General features: G+C 41.5%; 1 protein-coding gene across 3 annotated transcripts in view; it reads right to left on the bottom strand.

Annotated features, from left to right (window-relative positions):
• Gprk2 (G protein-coupled receptor kinase 2) overlaps positions 1-21,182 on the bottom strand; it is a 324,238-nt gene that overhangs the window by 50,906 nt on the left and 252,150 nt on the right. For all 3 annotated transcript variants that reach the window (XM_071683096.1, XM_071683094.1, XM_071683095.1), the window contains exons 9-10: positions 17,495-17,610; positions 471-563 (exon numbers count right to left, since the gene is read on the bottom strand). In XM_071683096.1, the coding sequence (XP_071539197.1) occupies positions 471-563; positions 17,495-17,610 (209 nt within the window). The remainder of the gene's footprint in view (positions 1-470; positions 564-17,494; positions 17,611-21,182) is intronic.

Below are 21,182 nucleotides of genomic sequence, written 5' to 3'. Positions count from 1 at the left end.
TACTATTTCTGCCTGATATCAACATTGTCAAGTAATTCAGGATCTTTTCCCTGGTCCTTGAAATCTAACTAACAGCAACTCAGTTCCTTCCTAAGAAAATCACAAGAATGTGCTGTCACTGGCATGATTAGGTAACTGACTGTGGGGAGAAAATATTGCACACTGCTGGCTCTGAAACTACTCAGGCTTGAAAGGAAACGTTGAAGTAAAGGTGTAAAAACTGATGCACATGTCTAACTCTAAAGGTCACTCACCTCATGAAAATTTGTCAGCAGGAGTAACAGGGTTAAGTCTTACAAGCTTTATCAGGAAATTTCTTTATACTGCATTCAGCTGGTTCTTACAAACTGGTGAACTAAAAAAATTTATAAGAAGCTATAAAACTAGAAAATCCAATAATTTCAAAACAATGGAAAACAAAATAATCCACTAAGGTTCTCTTGTTTTTGAGAAAACAAAGAAAAACTCACCTGCTGACATATTAACTTAGCTTCCTCAGAGAACTTGTGTGAGTATGTCTCAGGTTGCTCCTTCACTCGACGGTCTACCTCCTCTCGTTTTACCTGAGGAATCAATAACAATGTAAACTAACTACTACTAATAACAAAGTACAGGCACCATATACAATCAAATAACTATTCTCACTTACCTGGGCAAAATCAATACCTACAGCCCTTATGACCATTAATATGTATCACTCTAAAACACAGTAAAACACATTATAGAAACAGTTAAGGGCATAATTCGGGGAAATGAGATACCCATTGTGAAGAAAAATGGTAAACTGCCTAAGGAGCTATGTGCTGAAAAGAGACTAGTGATCAGGAACACCTGGTTTAAAAAGGAGAGGCATACATAAACACAAGTAGGTGAATGGGATTAATAAGTAGGTATTACTGGATGATGTCCTAATTGATACCTCCTGCATACCTGATGAAGCTTCTGGAAATCTTCAACCCACAGCCCAGGCTGGTACCAGGCTGTTGGTTGTTGGTCGACTAAGCTGTTGGAAGCCATAGTCCTCAGGCCTACACAGCCCCACAGCCTGGCTGGTCTGGTACACTTTGCAGGTACTAGTCCAATACACATTTAAACCTTTCTACTGTACATCCCATGCTGTTTCTGATGGTAACTGGCAATGTGTTGAAGAGCCTTGGGTCCCGGATGTTTAAGGTGCATAAAACACCTTTAGATTTAATAGATAGTATTTTACAAAGTCTTCCATACCTGTCATGCCAATAGGATGATATCTCCGAATGCAAGTTGGAAACCATACCTTCTAGGGTTTTCTAGGTATTGACAGTGATATATCTCTCCTGACTGCACATCAGGGAGTATAGCCTCTTCCAGTAATTTAGGTCCTTTACCACATTAATATGAGCATGATAAAGAGAGACTTTTAGATGTAAATGATCTGAGAGGGGCAGTTGGTGGGATGTTTGACCACTTCTTGGAGGAGGTATGGATGAAAGTTTGTTGAAAGATTGTGGTGAAAGTGAGTGAATACTTTTTTGGGGGGAAAAGAGCCATGCATGAGGAGATATCAGGGAAGAGTGGAAAATAATGATAAAGAGTGAGAATAAACAAAACTTCGGGAGTGGGTGAGGAATGGAAAGTATCTAAGGAAGCAATATTTACTCATGCAAAAGTAGAGTGTCACAAGAGGAAGATGGGCTGTGGGCAAGTGAGAAGAAAGCAATAAAAGACAGAATGAGTTAATGAAGTTGTTAGTGGGAGAGAAAAGAATAGTGAATGGAGGTTTTCTGCAGGGAAGGAGAGTGTGTGATTAGATGTACAAGAGGAGGTGATGAGGAATATCCAGGGGATGAAAAAGAGGATGTAAGAGTTGAGGTGATCAAATATCAGCAAACTTTGGGGAAAACGGGAAAATGCTTTGGAAAAAAGCGAATAGTGTGAGAAGAATAAGGGTATCTAAGAACATAAACGAAGGGAACAAATGGAGATGTAAAAGGCGAAGAAAAAGTGAAGAAGAGATGGAGTAATTACACTGAAAATCTGCTAAATGTGTTAGATGATAGGGTGGCAAATGCAGGGCATTTGGGATGTGGTGTGCACAGCAAGAGCGTCATGGCAAGTGCTGAAGTGTAAAGACAAGAGGTGGTGAATGAATGCTTTGAATGGGATGAAATGTGGCAAATGCAGCGAGAGTGGACGGGATTGCACTTCAATTTCTCAAGACAGTGCTGATAACTGGATAGTTAGGATTTTCAAAGAATGCAGAGCTCAAGGGGAGAGATGCAGGTTTGAAGTCTGTTGGGGATGGAATACGCCCAGATGAATCAGATGCTGTTTGTTCATGATACACCTCAGGTGGGAGACTCAAGTGAGAAACTGCAGAAGCTTGTTTCTAAGTTTGAGGCCATGTGAAAGGTGAAAGATGAAAGTTGGTGTGGATACAAGATTATCAGAGGATAAACACAGGTAAGTTGAAGTTAGAGTGGAGAGAACCTAGAGGAAGTAGAGTATTGTACATACCTGGCAGCAGATAGAACCATGAGAGCTGAAGTAAGCCAGAGGAGGGGTGATTAGGATATGTTTGATGGTGTAGTAGTCCAAAGATGATGTATGGATCAAGATGGGACACTAGGTCAAATAGTAGAGAAGAAGGTGAATGTATTCAAGAGTAAATATCAATATGCAATATGTGGTGAGAAGGGTTGATTGAATATGAAATGATAGGGTAAGAAAGGTATGGTAGTAAGAAGAGTATGGATAAGACAGCTGAAGAGGTAGCAAGGTAACACCAGGAAAATAGAGAAAAAGGCCACATTCGTTCACACTCAGTCTCTAGCTGTCATGTGTAAAGCAACGAAACCACAGTCCCCTATCCTGTGGGGCAGGGTAGGGTGAGAAATGGATGGAGGCAAGCAATTATGAATATGTACATGTTTTTTTTTTTTTTTTTTTTTTTTTTATACTTTGTCGCTGTCTCCCGCGTTTGCGAGGTAGCGCAATGAAACAGACGAAAGAAATGGCCCAACCCCCCCCATACACATGTACATACACACGTCCACACACGCAATATACATACCTACACAGCTTTCCATGGTTTACCCCAGACGCTTCACATGCCTTGATTCAATCCACTGACAGCACGTCAACCCCTGTATACCACATCGCTCCAATTCACTCTATTCCTTGCCCTCCTTTCACCCTCCTGCATGTTCAGGCCCCGATCACACAAAATCCTTTTCACTCCATCTTTCCACCTCCAATTTGGTCTCCCTCTTCTCCTCGTTCCCTCCACCTCCGACACATATATCCTCTTGGTCAATCTTTCCTCACTCATTCTCTCCATGTGCCCAAACCACTTCAAAACACCCTCTTCTGCTCTCTCAACCACGCTCTTTTTATTTCCACACATCCCTCTTACCCTTACGTTACTTACTCGATCAAACCACCTCACACCACACATTGTCCTCAAACATCTCATTTCCAGCACATCCATCCTCCTGCGCACAACTCTATCCATAGCCCACGCCTCGCAACCATACAACATTGTTGGAACCACTATTCCTTCAAACATACCCATTTTTGCTTTCCGGGATAATGTTCTCGACTTCCACACATTTTTCAAGGCTCCCAAAATTTTCGCCCCCTCCCCCACCCTATGATCCACTTCCGCTTCCATGGTTCCATCCGCTGACAGATCCACTCCCAGATATCTAAAACACTTCACTTCCTCCAGCCTCTCACCATTCAAACTCACCTCCCAATTGACTTGACCCTCAACCCTACTGTACCTAATAACCTTGCTCTTATTGACATTTACTCTTAACTTTCTTCTTCCACACACTTTACCAAACTCCGTCACCAGCTTCTGCAGTTTCTCACATGAATCCGCCACCAGCGCTGTATCATCAGCGAACAACAACTGACTCACTTCCCAAGCTCTCTCATCCCCAACAGACTTCATACTTGCCCCTCTTTCCAAAACTCTTGCATTTACCTCCCTAACAACCCCATCCATAAACAAATTAAACAACCATGGAGACATCACACACCCCTGCCGCAAACCTACATTCACTGAGAACCAATCACTTTCCTCTCTTCCTACACGTACACATGCCTTACATCCTCGATAAAAACTTTTCACTGCTTCTAACAACTTGCCTCCCACACCATATATTCTTAATACCTTCCACAGAGCATCTCTATCAACTCTATCATATGCCTTCTCCAGATCCATAAATGCTACATACAAATCCATTTGCTTTTCTAAGTATTTCTCACATACATTCTTCAAAGCAAACACCTGATCCACACATCCTCTACCACTTCTGAAACCACACTGCTCTTCCCCAATCTGATGCTCTGTACATGCCTTCACCCTCTCAATCAATACCCTCCCATATAATTTACCAGGAATACTCAACAAACTTATACCTCTGTAATTTGAGCACTCACTCTTATCCCCTTTGCCTTTGTACAATGGCACTATGCAAGCATTCCGCCAATCCTCAGGCACCTCACCATGAGTCATACATACATTAAATAACCTTACCAACCAGTCAACAATACAGTCACCCCCTTTTTTAATAAATTCCACTGCAATACCATCCAAACCTGCTGCCTTGCCGGCTTTCATCTTCCGCAAAGCTTTTACTACCTCTTCTCTGTTTACCAAATCATTTTCCCTAACCCTCTCACTTTGCACACCACCTCGACCCAAACACCCTATATCTGCCACTCTGTCATCAGACACATTCAACAAACCTTCAAAATACTCATTCCATCTCCTTCTCACATCACCACTACTTGTTATCACCTCCCCATTTACGCCCTTTACTGAAGTTCCCATTTGCTCCCTTGTCTTACGCACCCTATTTACCTCCTTCCAGAACATGTACATGTGTGTATATATATATATATATATATATATATATATATATATATATATATTATATTATTATTTTTTTATTATACTTTGTCGCTGTCTCCCGCGTTTGCGAGAGAGCGCAAGGAAACAGACGAAAGAAATGGCCCAACCCCCCCCCATACACATGTATATACATACGTCCACACACGCAAATATACATACCTACACAGCTTTCCATGGTTTACCCCAGACGCTTCACATGCCCTGATTCAATCCACTGACAGCACGTCAACCCCGGTATACCACATCGATCCAATTCACTCTATTCCTTGCCCTCCTTTCACCCTCCTGCATGTTCAGGCCCCGATCACACAAAATCTTTTTCACTCCATCTTTCCACCTCCAATTTGGTCTCCCTCTTCTCCTCGTTCCCTCCACCTCCGACACATATATCCTCTTGGTCAATCTTTCCTCACTCATTCTCTCCATGTGCCCAAACCACTTCAAAACACCCTCTTCTGCTCTCTCAACCACGCTCTTTTTATTTCCACACATCTCTCTTACCCTTACGTTACTCACTCGATCAAACCACCTCACACCACACATTGTCCTCAAACATCTCATTTCCAGCACATCCATCCTCCTGCGCACAACTCTATCCATAGCCCACGCCTCGCAACCATACAACATTGTTGGAACCACTATTCCTTCAAACATACCCATTTTTGCTTTCCGAGATAATGTTCTCGACTTCCACACATTCTTCAAGGCCCCCAGAATTTTCGCCCCCTCCCCCACCCTATGATCCACTTCCGCTTCCATGGTTCCATCTGCTGCCAGATCCACTCCCAGATATCTAAAACACTTCACTTCCTCCAGTTTTTCTCCATTCAAACTCACCTCCCAATTGACTTGACCCTCAACCCTGCTGTACCTAATAACCTTGCTCTTATTCACATTTACTCTTAACTTTCTTCTTCCACACACTTTACCAAACTCAGTCACCAGCTTCTGCAGTTTCTCACATGAATCAGCCACCAGCCATTTCCCGCGTTAGCAAGGTAGCGTTAAGAACAGAGGACTGGGCCTCTGAGGGAAAATCCTCACCTGGCCCCCTTCTCTCTTCCTTCTTTTAGAAAAAAAAAAAAAAGAGGGGAGGATTTCCAGACCCCCGCTCCCTCCCCTTTTAGTCGCCTTCTACGACACGCAGAGAATACGTGGGAAGTATTCTTTCTCCCCAATCCCCAGGGGAATATATATATATATATTATTTTTTTTATTTTTTATTATACTTTGTCGCTGTCTCCCGCGTTTGCGAGGTAGCGCAAGGAAACAGACGAAAGAAATGGCCCAACCCCCCCCATACACATGTATATACATACGTCCACACACGCAAATATACATACCTACACAGCTTTCCATGGTTTACCCCAGACGCTTCACATGCCCTGATTCAATCCACTGACAGCACGTCAACCCCGGTATACCACATCGATCCAATTCACTCTATTCCTTGCCCTCCTTTCACCCTCCTGCATGTTCAGGCCCCGATCACACAAAATCTTTTTCACTCCATCTTTCCATCTCCAATTTGGTCTCCCTCTTCTCCTCGTTCCCTCCACCTCCGACACATATATCCTCTTGGTCAATCTTTCCTCACTCATCCTCTCCATGTGCCCAAACCACTTCAAAACACCCTCTTCTGCTCTCTCAACCACGCTCTTTTTATTTCCACACATCTCTCTTACCCTTACGTTACTCACTCGATCAAACCACCTCACACCACACATTGTCCTCAAACATCTCATTTCCAGCACATCCACCCTCCTGCGCACAACCCTATCCATAGCCCACGCCTCGCAACCATACAACATTGTTGGAACCACTATTCCTTCAAACGTACCCATTTTTGCTTTCCGAGATAATGTTCTCGACTTCCACACATTCTTCAAGGCTCCCAGGATTTTCGTCCCCTCCCCCACCCTATGATTCACTTCCACTTCCATGGTTCCATCCGCTGCCAGATCCACTCCCAGATATCTAAAACACTTCACTTCCTCCAGTTTTTTTCCATTCAAACTTACCTCCCAATTGACTTGACCCTCAACCCTACTATACCTAATTACCTTGCTCTTATTCACATTTACTCTTAACTTTCTTCTTTCACACACTTTACCAAACTCAGTCACCAGCTTCTGCAGTTTCTCACATGAATCAGCCACCAGCGCTGTACCATCAGCGAACAACAACTGACTCACTTCCCAAGCTCTCTCATCCACAACAGACTTCATACTTGCCACTCTTTCCAAAACTCTTGCATTCACCTCCCTAACAACTCCATCCATAAACAAATTAAACAACCATGGAGACATCACACACCCCTGCCGCAACCTACATTCACTGAGAACCAATCACTTTCCTCTCTTCCTACACGTACACATGCCTTACATCCTCGATAAAAACTTTTCACTGCTTCTAACAACTTGCCTCCCACACCATATATATGTATGCATGTATATATATATATATATATATATATATATATGGGGATAGGGGATTAAGAATACTTCCCACGTATTCCCTGCGTGTCGTAGAAGGCGACTAAAAGGGGAGGGAGCGGGGGGCTGGAAATCCTCCCCTCTCGGTTTTTTTTTCAATTTTCCAAAAGAAGGAACAGAGAACTGGGCCAGGTGAGGGTATTCCCTCAAAGGCCCAGTCCTCTGTTCTTAACGCTACCTCGCTAATGTGGGAAATGGCGAACAGTTTGAAAAAAAAAAAAAAAAAAAAAAAAAATATATATATATATATATATATATATATATATATATATGGTTGTTTAATTTGTTTATGGATGGGGTTGTTAGGGAGGTGAATGCAAGAGTTTTGGAAATAGGGGCAAGTATGAAGTCTGTTGGGGATGAGAGAGCTTGGGAAGTGAGTCAGTTGTTGTTCGCTGATGATACAGCGCTGGTGGCTGATTCATGTGAGAAACTGCAGAAGCTGGTGACTGAATTTGGTAAAGTGTGTGAAAGAAGAAATTTAAGAGTAAATGTGAATAAGAGCAAGGTAATTAGGTACAGTAGGGTTGAGGGTCAAGTCAATTGGGAGGTAAGTTTGAATGGGGAAAAACTGGAGGAAGTAAAGTGTTTTAGATATCTGGGAGTGGATCTGGCAGCGGATGGAAAAATGGAAGTGGAAGTGGATCATAGGGTGGGGGAGGGGGCGAAAATCCTGGAAGCCTTGAAGAATGTGTGGAAGTCGAGAACATTATCTCGGAAAGCAAAAATGGGTATGCTTGAAGAAATAGTGGTTCCAACAATGTTGTATGGTTGCGAGGCGTGGGCTATAGATAGAGTTGTGCGCAGGAGGATGGATGTGCTGGAAATGAGATGTTTGAGGACAATGTGTGGTGTGAGGTGGTTTGATTGAGTAAGTAACGTAAGGGTAAGAGAGATGTGTGGAAATAAAAAGAGCGTGGTTGAGAGAGCAGAAGAGGGTGTTTTGAAATGGTTTGGGCACATGGAGAAAATGAGTGAGGAAAGATTGACCAAGAGGATATATGTGTCGGAGGTGGAGGGAACGAGGAGAAGTGGGAGACCAAATTGGAGGTGGAAAGATGGAGTGAAAAAGATTTTGTGTGATCGGGGCCTGAACATGCAGGAGGGTGAAAGGAGGGCAAGGAATAGAGTGAATTGGATCGATGTGGTATACCGGGGTTGACGTGCTGTCAGTGGATTGAATCAGGGCATGTGAAGCGTCTGGGGTAAACTATGGAAAGTTGTGTGGGGCCTGGATGTGGAAAGGGAGCTGTGGTTTCGGGCATTATTGCATGACAGCTAGAGACTGAGTGTGAACGACTGGGGCCTTTGTTGTCTTTTTCTAGTGCTACCTCGCACACATGAGGGGGGAGGGGGATGGTAGTCCATGTGTGGCGAGGTGGCGATGGGAATGAATAAAGGCAGACAGTGTGAATTGTGTGCATGGGTATATATGTATGTGTCTGTGTGTGTATATATATGTGTACATTGAGATGTATAGGTATGTATATTTGCGTGTGTGGACGTGTATGTATATACATTGTGTATGGGGGCGGGTTGGGCCATTTCTTTCGTCTGTTTCCTTGCGCTACCTTGCAAACGCGGGAGACAGCGACAAAGCAAATAAAAATAAAAAAAAATATATATGTGTGTATGTGTATGTATATGTATATATGTTGATATGTATATGTATGTATATGTGCATGTATGGACATTTATGTATATATATATACTGTTAAATCTGTTTGTGGATGGGGTGGTTTGGGAGGTAAATGCAAGGGTTATGTCTGTGTATGTGTATGTATATGTATATATGCTGATATGTACATGTGTGAATTACTTCAAATTCATAAGATGGTGGACATATGATGCCGGGGAAGGCCAGAAGAGAAGGAAGAAACCATATTGGTTTGTGGTTGGTCGCGTGTGCCTAAGTCTCCAGGGTGCGGGCTGCCTGGGTCCTCCACCACAATGAAGGTGATGGGACACTGAGAATATGGAATACAGAAATGAAACTTCAGCCATCAGTGACAATATGTGCTTGCGAAGGGGAACTCTTGAGCTGTCATTGGTGCAAGTACATCAAAACGTTATTGCTGCAGCAGGTAATGGTGGTGACATCCATGATTTGGGTTCAAGACAGCCTCAGCAAGCAGTCTTTAATCTTAAGGGACATGGGTATCCAGTATGCAGAGCAAAGTTCTCTCTTTTCATAGAAACCCAGTTGGCTTGAGTGTCTTATGATTTTACTACAAGATACAGTATGAATCACGATCACAAACTACCTTCTCCATGTCTGAAGGTGATGGACAACCACACTGAGCTTGTTTATGGCTTAGATTTTTCAAACCATGTTGAAGGGTTAATGGCAAATTGTCCATGGGATTAAACAGTTGGAATATATAATCTTGGTAAGCCATTTCAAGCTCCACAACAGCCCTCATAATGCCTGCAAATACATCTGTGATGCTAAGCATTATAAGATGTCTCCTGTAAACCATATGTCATTCTTAGTATTTTGGATTTGATGAAATCTATGAGTTGTAATGTATTGATTTTCTCCAACAGTCTGCTTAAACACTTTTGGAAAATAATATATATAAATGTTCATTTTGTATAATAATACAAATTAGTCTTCCAATATTGGAAATCTGAGTTATTTACATGGGTGCTAATTGTAAAATGTGTCTTCAAGTCTCATAATTCAACAAAAAGCAACAGATAAAATGCAAAATTCAACTACTGTAATTGTTTTGAATCTTTTTATTGGCTCTTTTTCTCTCATAGTTTTCTTTTTTCTTTGTTCAACTCTACCTCTCAGCACAAGCTTAGAATTGAATCTCCTTTAAGAAAGCTGCATTAGGACCTATTTGCATTAAAAAAAAAAAAATAAAATCTTTATGACTTTGTGTGACATTGCAGTATATCTTCATAAAGATGTAAGGGCTTAAAACAAAGAATGATTTACAAACAGTGAAAGGACTATATTAGTATTTCACAGGAAAATAAAGAAATATTCTGTATTATCTGTTACCCTCATTCCAAGTATAATTCTGAGAAGTATTGAGCATCCTTCTTCCATTACAGAGATATTTTAAATCTAGGAATTTATATCTACAACCTCCTTGTATGTAATATAGAAATAGGGGAGAGATAATACTTCCCACACATTCCTCACATATCGGAGAAGGCGACTAAGGGGGACGGGAGCGGGTGTGTGTGTGTGTGTGTGTGTGTGTGTGTGTGTGTGTGTGTGTGTGTGTGTGTGTGTGTTTTAGAAACCCTCCCCTCCTTGTATTATAACTTTCTAAAAGGGGAAACAGAAGAAGGAGTCACGCGGGGAGTGCTCATCCTCCTCGAAGGCTCATATTGGGGTGACTAAATGTGTGTGGATGTAACCAAGATGAGAAAAAAGGAGAGATACGTAGTATGTTTGAGGAAAGGAACCTTGATGTTTTAGCTCTGAGTGAAACGAAGCTCAAGGGTAAAGGGGAAGAGTGGTTTGGGAATGTTTTGGGGGTAAAGTCAGGAGTTGGTGAGAGAGCAAGAGCAAGGGAAGGAGTAGCACTACTCCTGAGACAGGAGTGGTGGGAGTATGTGATAGAGTGTAAGAAAATAAACTCTACAGTGATATGGCTAAAACCGAAAATGGATGGAGAAAGATGGGTGATTATTGGTGCATATGCACCTGGGCATGAGAAGAAAGATAATGAGAGGCAAGTGTTTTGGGAGCAGCTGAGTGAGTGTGTTAGTAGTTTTGATGCACGAGACCGGGTTATAATGATGGGTGACTTGAATGCAAGGGTGATCAATGTGGCTGTTGAGGGAATAATTGGTGTACATGGAGTGTTCAGTGTTGTAAATGGAAATGGTCAAGAGCTTGTAGATTTGTGTGCTGAAAAAGGACTGGTGATTGGGAATACTTGGTTTAAAAAGAAAGATATATATATATAAGTATATGTATGTAAGTAGGAGAGATGGCCAGAGAGCATTATTGGATTAAGTGTAAATTGATAGGAGTGTAAAAGAGAGACTTTGGGATGTTAATGTGCTGAGAGGTGTAACTGGAGGGATGTCTAATAATTATCTTGTCGAGGTGAAGGTGAAGATTTGTAGAGGTTTTCAGAAAAGAAGAGAGAATGTTGGGGTGAAGAGAGTGGTGAGAGTGAGTGAGCTTGGGAAGGAGACTTGTGTGAGGAAGTACCAGGAGAGACTGAGTGCAGAGTGGAAAAAAGTGAGAGCAAAGGACATAAGGGGAGTGGGGGAGGAATGGGATGTATTTAGGGAAGCAGTGATGGCTTGTGCAAAAGATGCTTGTGGCATGAGAAACGTGGGAGGAGGACAGATTAGAAAGGGTAGTGAGGGGTGGGATGAAGTAATATCATTAGTGAAAGAGAAGAGAGAGGCATTTGGACAATTTTTGCAGGGAAATGACTGGGAGAAGTATAAAAGAACGAGGCAGGAGGTCAAGAGAAAGGTGAAAGAGGTGAAAAAGAGGGCAAATGAGAGTTGGGGGGAGAGAGTATCATTAAATTTTAGGGAGAATAAAAAAAAATGTTTTGGAAGGAGGTAAATAAAGTGCGTAAGACAAGAGAACAAATGGGAACATCAGTGAAGGGAGCTAATGGGGAGGTAATAACAAGTAGTGGTGATGTGAGAAGATGGAGTGAGTATCTTAAAGGTTTGTTGAATGTGTTAGATGATAGAGAGGCAGATATAGGGTGTTTCGGTCTAGGTGGTGCACAGTGAGAGGGTTAGGGAGAATGATTTAGTAAACAGAGAAGAGGTAGTAAAAGCTTTGCAGTAGATGAAAGCTGGCAAGGCAGCGGGTTTGGATGGTATTACAGTGGAATTTATTAAAAAAACGGGTGACTGTGTGTTGACTGGTTGGTAAGAATATTTAATGTATGTAAAACTCATGGTGAGGTGCCTGAGGATTGGCGGAATGCATGAATAGTGCCATTGTACAAAGGCAAAGGGGATAAAGGTGAGTGTTCAAATTATAGAGGTATAAGTATGTTGAGTATTCATGGGAAATTATATGGGAGGGTGTTGATTGAGAGGGCGAAGGCATGTACAGAGTATATGGGAGGGTGTTGATTGAGAGGGCGAAGGCATGTACAGAGCATCAGATTGGGGAAGAGCAGTGTGGTTTCAGAAGTGGTAGAGGATGTGTGGGTCAGATGTCTTCTTTGAAGAATGTATGTGAGAAATACTTAGAAAAGCAAATGGATTTGTCTGTAGCATTTATGGATCTGGAGAAGGCATATGATAGAGTTGATAGAGATGCTCTGTGGAAGGTATTATGAATATATGGTGTGGGAGGCAAGTTGTTAGAAGCAGTGAAAAGTTTTTATCGAGGATGTAAGGCATGTGTACGAGTAGGAAGAGAGGAGAATGATTGGTTCTCAGTGAATGTCGGTTTGCTGCAGGGGTGTGTGATGTCTCCATGGTTGTTTAATTTGTTTATGGAATGGGTTGTTAGGAAGGTGAATGCATGAGTTATGGAGAGAGGGGCAAGTATGGAGTCTGTTGTGGATGAGAGAGCTTAGGAAGTGAGTCAGTTGTTGTTTGCTGATGATACAGCACTGGTGGCTGATTCGGGTGAGAAACGACAGAGGGTGATGACTGAGTTTGGTAAAGTGTGTAAAAGAAGAAAGCTGAGAGCAAATGTGAGTGAGAGCAAGGCTATTAGGTACAGTAGGGTTGAGGGACAAGTCAATTGGGAGGTAAGTTTGAATGGAGAAAAACTGGAGGAAGTGAAGCGTTTTAGATATTTGGGAGTGGATTTGGCAGCAGATGGAACCATGGAAGCAGAAGTGAGTCACAGGGTGGGGGAGGGGGCGAAAGTACTGGGAGAGTTGAAAAATGTGTGGAATGCGAGATCATTATCTCGGAAAGCAAAAATGGGTATGTATGAAGGAATAGTAATTCCAACAATGTTATATGGTTGCGAGGCATGGGCTACAGATAGAGTTGTGCAGAGGAGGGTGGATGTGTTGGAAATAAGATGTTTGAGGACAATATGTGGTGTGAGGTGGGTTGATCGAGTAAGAAATGAAAGGGTAAGAGTGATGTGTGGTAATAAAAAGAGTGTGGTTGAGAGAGCAGAAGAGGATGTTTTGATATGGTTTGGTCATATGGAGAGAATGAGTGACGAAAGATTGACAAAGAGGATACATGTGTCAGAGGTGGAGGGAACGAGAAGTGGGAGAGCAAATTGGAGGTGGAAGGATGGAGTGAAAACGATTCGATCCGGGCCTGAGCATGCAGGAGGGTAAAAGGCATTCAAGGAAGAGAGTGAAGTGGAACGATGTGGTATATCAGGATCGAAATGCCGTCAATGGATTCAACCAGGGCATGTGAAGCATCTGGGGTAAACAATGGAAAGTTTTGTGGGGCCTGGATGTGGAAAGGGAGCTGTGTTTCTGGTGCATTATACACGACAGCTAGAGACTGAGTGTGAACAAATGTAGCCTTTGTTGTCTTTTTGCTAGCGCTACCTTGTGTGCATGCAGGGGGAGGGGGTTGTCATTTCATGTGTGGCTGGGTGGTGACGGGAATGAATAAAGGCAGCAAGTATGAATTAGGTACATGGGTATATGTGTATATGTCTGTGTATGTATATATATGTATACACTGAAATGGTGAAGAGCTTGTAGATTTAAGTGCTGAAAAAGGACTGGTGATTGGGAATACCTGGTGTAAAAAGACAGATAAAAATAAGTTTATATATGTAAGTAGGAGAGATGGCCAGAGAGCGTTATTGGATTACGTATTAACTGATAGGCACGCGAGAGAGACTTTTGGATGTTACTGTACTGATAGGTGCAACTGGAGGGATGTCTGATCATTATCTTGTGGACGCGAAGGTGAAGATTTGTAGAGGTTTTCAGAAAAGAAGAGAAAATGTTGGAGTGAAGAGAGTGGTGAGAGTAAGTGAGGAAATACCTGGAGAGACTAAGTACAGAATGGAAAAAGGTGAGAACAAAGGTCGTAAGGGGAGTGGGGGAGGAATGGGATGTATTTAGGGAAGCAGTGATGGCTTGTGCAAAAGATGCTTGTGGCATGAGAAGCATGGGAGGTGGGCAGATTAGAAAGGGTAGTGAGTGGTGGGATGAAGAAGTAAGATTATTAGAGAAAGGGAAGAGAGAGGCATTTGGACAATTTTTGCAGGGAAATAATGCAAATGACTGGGAGATGTATAAAAGAAAGAGGCAGGAGGTCAAGAGAAAGGTGCAAGAGGTGAAAAAGAGGGCAAATGAGTGTTGGGGTGAGAGAGTATCATCAAATTTTAGGGAGAATAAAAAGATGTTTTCGAAGGAGGTAAATAAAGTGCATAAGACAAGGGAACAAATGGGAACATCAGTGAAGGGGGCTAATAGGAGGTGTTAAGAAGTAGTGGTGATGTGAGGAGATGGAGTGAGTATTTTGAAGGTCTGTTGAACATGCCTGATGATGGAGTGGCAGATATAGGGTGTTTTGGTCGAGGTGGTGTGCAAAGTGAGAGGGTTAGGGAGAATAATTTGGTAAAGAGAAAAGAGGTAGTAAAAGCTTTGTGGAAGATGAGAGCTGGCAGGGCAACGGGTTTGGATGGCATTACGGTGGAATTTATTAAAAAATGGGGTGACTGTTTTGTTGACTGGTTGGTAAGGTTATTTAATGTATGTATGACTCATGTTGAGGTGCCTGAGAATTGGTGGAATGCTTGCATAGTGCCATTGTACAAAGGCAAAGGGGATAAAAGTGAATGCTTAAATTACAGAGGTATAAGTTTGTTGAGTATTTCTGGGAAATTATATGGGAGGGTATTGATTGAGAGGGTGAAGGCATGTACAGAGCATCAGATTGGGGAAGAGCAGTGTGGTTTCAGAAGTGGTATAGGATGTATGGATCAGGTGTTTGCTTGGAAGAATATATGTGAGAAATATTTAGAAAAGCAAATGGATTTGTTTTAGCATTTAAGGATCTGGAGATGGCATGTGACATAGTTGATAGAGATGCTCTGTGGACGGTATTAAGAATATATGGTGTGGGAGGTGAGTTGTTAGAAGCAGTGAAAAGTTTTTATCCAGGATGTAAGGCATGTGTATATATAGGAAGAAAGGAAAGTGATTGGTTCTCAGTGAATGTCAGTTTGTGGCAGGGGTGCATGATGTCTCCGTGGTTGTTTAATTTGTTTATGGATGGGGTTGTTAGAGAGGTGAATGCAAGAGTTTTGGAAAGAGGGGCAAGTATAAAGTCTGTTGTGCATGAGAGAGCTTGGGAAGTGAGTCAGTTGTTGTTCGCTGATGATACAGTGCTAGTGGCTGATTCGGGTGAGAAACAGCAGAAGCTGGTGACTGAGTTTGGTAAAGTGTGTAAAAGAAGAAAGCTAAGAGTAAATGTGAATAAGAGCAAGGTTATTAGGTACAGTAGGATTGAGGGACAAGTCAACTGGGAGGTAAGTTTGAATGGAGAAAAACTGGAGTAAGTGAAGTGTTTTAGATATCTGGGAGTGGATTTGGCAGCGATGGAACCAAAGAAGTGGAAATGAATTATAGGGTGGGGGAGGGGGCGAAAGTTCTGGGAGTGTTGAAGAATGTGTGGAAGGCGAGAATGTTATCTTGGAAAGCAAAAATGGGTATGTTTGAAGGAATAGTGGTTCTAACAATGTTATATGGTTGTGAGGCATGGGCTACAGATAGAGTTGTGCGGAGAAGGGTGGATGTGCTGGAAATGAGATGTTTGAGGACAATATGTGGAGTGAGGTGGTTTGATCAAGTAAGTAATGAAAGGGTAAGAGAGATTTGTGGAAATAAAAGGAGTGTGGTTGAGAGAGCAGAAGAGGGTGTTTTAAAATGGTTTGGTCACATGGAGAGAATGAGTGAGGAAACCTTGACAAAGAGGATATATGTGTCAGAGGTGGAGGGGACGAGAAGTGGGAGACCAGCTTGTGCAGTTTCTCACCCGAATCAGCCACCAGCGCTGTATCATCAGCAGACAACAACTGACTCTCTCATCCACAACAGACTGCATACTTGCCCCTCTTTCCAAAACTCTTGCATTCACCTCCCTAACAACCCCATCCATAAACAAATCAAACAACCATGGAGACATCACACACCCCTGCCGCAAACCAACGTTCACTGAGAACCAATCACTTTCCTTTCATCCTTCTCGTACACATGCCTTACATCCTGGATAAAAACTTTTCACTGCTTCTAACAACTTACTTCCCACACCATATATTCTTAATACCGTCCACAAAGCATCTCTAAGAACTCTATCATATGCCTTCTCCAGATCCATAAATGCTATATACAAATCCATTCGCTTTTCTAAGTATTTCTCACATACATTCTTCAAAGCAAACACCTGATCCACACATCCTCTACCACTTCTGAAACCACACTGCTCTTCCCCAATCTGATGCTCTGTACATGCCTTCACCCCTCTCAATCAATACCCTCCCATACAATTTCCCAGGAATACTCAAGAAACTTATACCTCTGTAATTTGAGCACTCACTCTTATCCCCTTTGCCTTTGTACAACGGCACTATGCAAGCATTCCGCCAGTCCTCAGGCACCTCACCATGAGTCATACATACATTAAATAACCTTACCAACCAGTCAACAATACAGTCACCCCCATTTTTGATAAATTCCACTGCAATACCATCCAAACCCACTGCCTTGCCAGCTTTCATAAATAAAAATGTGCATATGAGAGGATGGACCATTCTTCATCTGTTTCCTGGCGCTACCAAACTGATACGGCAAACAACAATCAAGTATAATAAATATATAAATGCAAGCGATAAAAAATAGAATAGCAACAGTACTCATAAGTTTAAAAACTTAAATGATGTTAGAGGCAGTTCAAGTGTTATTATCTAAAACAAAATATAACTGTGGTAACAGCTGCCTGAATAAGAAAGAAGTAATCTCAGACTTAATACAAACAGGTGAACCAAATAAAATATACAATATGAAGCTAAGAGTAAGGCTAATAGGTATATAATTGTTCCTGTATGTTACCTAGCATTTCCACTGTAATACTACCAATAGCAACCATGACCAGCAGTCAAATGTTTATACACATACAAGAAAAAGTAGCAGAGTGATTTACAAACCTTTTCTTTGCGTGCTCTGAATGGTGCTTGTCCTTCAATCATTTCATATATCAAGCAGCCAAAGCTGAACCAGTCTGGAGAGAACGTGTATTTCTCATTGTCTATTACCTCTGGTGCTGTAAAGAAATATGAACTCTTTATAAGATGTTAAAAGGATATATTAGAGTTATGATCTTATATGAATTTCTATTTGTCATACGGTAAGCTAAAATAGTGAATAACTTTAAAGTTTCATTTTACTCCAACATTTGGTGTATAACAATCTCTATTTTGGAGAACCAGTTCTCATTTACTGGGCAGCAGCATGACAAAATGCCTGGAGGAAACACTTCCTATTACATGAGAGAAAATGACAAAATTATATTGGTATTTCAAAATGTCTACATTTGGAAATTTATATTTTGACTGGAACAGACTGCTGTCTGATCTGGGAAGGGTCTTGGGGCTGGACCAGGTTGGGTTGGGCTACATTGGATTGGGTTTTATGAAACTACGCCAGGCTGGTTGGGCTACAATGAGTTTTATGAAACTAAGCCAGGTTGGGCTGGGATACATTGGGTTGGGTCTTATGAAACTAAGCCAGATTGGGGAAAAGTATCTTTTTTTCTTAACAACAGATTTGTTACCTAGACTCTGTTCTGCACCCTCCTAAAGATCCTCTTCTGCAATTTTAACATTACTTGTAGTGACTTTTTGTAACAACTCTATATTATGTTAACTTCTTAATGACAAGTATTTAATACCACATTTCAAAATGGCATGAAATGCTAGAGGTGCAAGGCATAGTTGTAATATGGCAATCACATCTGTACACCAACACTCACAGACGTTCTTAAAATCTCATAGACATATGTCTATAATACCAATCAGAGAAATACCTTTATCAGAGAAATAAACCAATCAGCTTATGTCTGGGCCAAGGAGTTTCCCAAATAAAATCTTTACTCTGAGACAAACAAGGGTATTCTCATATACAACTATCCCATTATTTTCAGAGCAATTATATCAAATCTATCCAGGCCTCATCTGATCTACATTAATCTATGTTTGGTTTTCCTCAATGTGAATGAAGACTCATGAAAAATTCAATCCTCCTAAATACACTTATGAAAACCTAGAACAGACTACATACAACAGTGATAAATGTGATCACTGTAAGCCCTGCTATATCTTTTATTTCATTTTCAGGGTTGCACAAAACATCTTTATAAAGATGGTGACTCTGATGTTCTACTGAAACATTTAATACCTGGACCTAATATAATGCAATACAATGCAGAGATACTATAAATATGTGCAATCTTTTAAATGAGCTATGAGTAAACTATAGCAACTGAATATGTCAGATATCCAAATTTCATGATACAAACAATACACAGATATTGACACATCTATTTGTTACTCAGACAGAATGTGGTGTGACTGACATTTGTGTAAATATATAAGATATTGAGGTGGGTCATGACAAATTACTGTAGAGGGTTTTCCAAGAAAGTGGAAAAGGGGGGAAATGATATGTATTCTTGGTTAAGAGCGTGCTTGACTGATTGACAAAGCTTTAATTCTGTTAGCATTCCTTCTGGTTGACCATACATATGGCCAAGTACTTATGATCCCTAACCATTCTATATTCTTTTAATCAACATTCTCATTACACAACTAATTTTTTCAGCCTCCTCGAGTGTGCAAAATATAGCAGCTCCTTTCTTTTTCTTTCCAGATTTCAAAACAGGTGCACAAAATATAAATACTTTTTCTTAATAATTAAGACTTAACCTTTTCTAGATTAGGAAACGCATTATCTACTGGACTGGCCAATCTGATATAAGCTTGAGCCTAAGACATTCCCAAATCATTCTTCCCCATTATCCTCAAACTTTATTTCATTTACAACTAGAACTTCCAGATTTCCTTCCTCAAACATATTCCCTGTCTCTCTGTTCTTCTCATCTTGATTATATCCAAACACATTCAGACAACCTAGCTCTAGCCTTCGAGGAGGATGTGCACTCCTTACTTGATTCCTTCTCTTGTTCCATCTTTTAGAAATTGAAGTACTCCTTCCTCAGGAGCTCCTATCTTCATGTGGCTCCAGCACTCAGGATGCTGGCCACATCCAACAGTCAGGACCTTTGGTCATACAGTGCAAAAACAGCAGGATAATAAAGAAGTAAGTGCTCAATGTCTTCATTGTGCTAGTTGCATTGTAGGTATCAAGGGTCATGGGAAATGCTGAAACAGCATTTGTAGTGCTGTAGGCATGGGTGATGTCCACCATGTAGGGGGAAAGAGTGATCCATGTTGGAGGAGGAGTGTGCTTGCTGATGGGTATATATCTGGTTGTTAGGGTAACTGTTTATTGCTTGTCATATACTTGCTGGGAGTGAGAGGATCTGTGAGTAGAGGATGCTAAAGTGGAAGGCAAGAGTGAGCAATATATTTCTAAATACAGGCTGGTGGTTCTTTATGGAGTAGCATGGGTGGTGGGGGTTTAGTGCTGATGCATAGAACTGAGTGCCAAGAATGCTGAGATGGGATTGTACTGGGAGGATCGTTATTTCAATGCATAGATGTTGAGTGTTTGTGGTTACTTAGCAGCCAGTAATTTCTCTGAGTGCATTATTTAGTGAGGTTCGCAGGTCTGTTATATTTGCTTTTGAGATGATGGTGAGTGCAGAAGCTTGTGTCATTGCAGATTTGTTATATTTGATTTTTGAGATGATGGAGGGTGCAGTCTCTTGACTGCTCATGACCCAACTGCATAGGGACTATTTCTGATTGGGTGAGCCCATTTGCAATAAACTGAGGATGGTCTGCAATCAAGCTATGTGGACATCTTCCATCCACCAAGGGACTACACTCAGCATAGATCTTCCTCCCTCAAAAGAGACAGTTTCCTTAATCCCATGAGCAGGAGTGCTGGGCCATGGGTAATACCCAAACACTATATATTCAAAGAATGATGGCCATATCATCATCTCCCAACTACTAATGCATGCCAGTGACATTAACCATTACTCTGGAACACATAAGGACCACATTCCACAGTGCCAGAGACCCATCACAAAAAAGCAAAACTCCATAATATACTCAAACTGCACTCACTTGTACCAACTTCACTGCACTTCATTGTCATCCATAAAAGACTAATCAAAGCACTAGACACGGAACAATCACCTAGACAGTAACTCAAAAAAAAAAAAAAAAAAAAAAAAAACACCTATCAAACACAAAAAAAACAATAAATATCAGCACTAAATGCTGCTTCACTCTTCACAGAAAATCCCCAATATTTCAAAGAACCCCAGCAGCAAACTAAACATCCTGCAACTCAATGCCAATGGCATCAGATATAACACATATGAATACTTGACTAACTCCAAGAACACCTCTAAAGAGATCCTCAGAATCCAGACTCACCTCTAAATCCTCCCTTCCACCTTTCTACAGCTACACAACTATAAGAGAAGAGAGACTATCTACCTGTCTATATCTCTGATGCCTGTTACAACTCAAGGGGGTGGTCATGGCAACAGAATCTCCATAACGAAAGAACTCTAGTGCTGCTTCCTAGCTTTTAGTGCTTCACCCTTGACAGGCCACTGGCAGAGGGCAAGTCTATGATGTATTTGCAGAGGCTCCTACCTAATGTTCATAATGACTTCTTCTGTCTAATGCTCCTACCTAC

This window comes from Panulirus ornatus, chromosome 35 (assembly GCF_036320965.1).
Source record: "Panulirus ornatus isolate Po-2019 chromosome 35, ASM3632096v1, whole genome shotgun sequence".
Taxonomy (NCBI): domain Eukaryota; kingdom Metazoa; phylum Arthropoda; class Malacostraca; order Decapoda; family Palinuridae; genus Panulirus; species Panulirus ornatus.
Note: the sequence above shows the minus strand (reverse complement) of the source record. Positions and strands in the feature narration are given on the sequence as shown.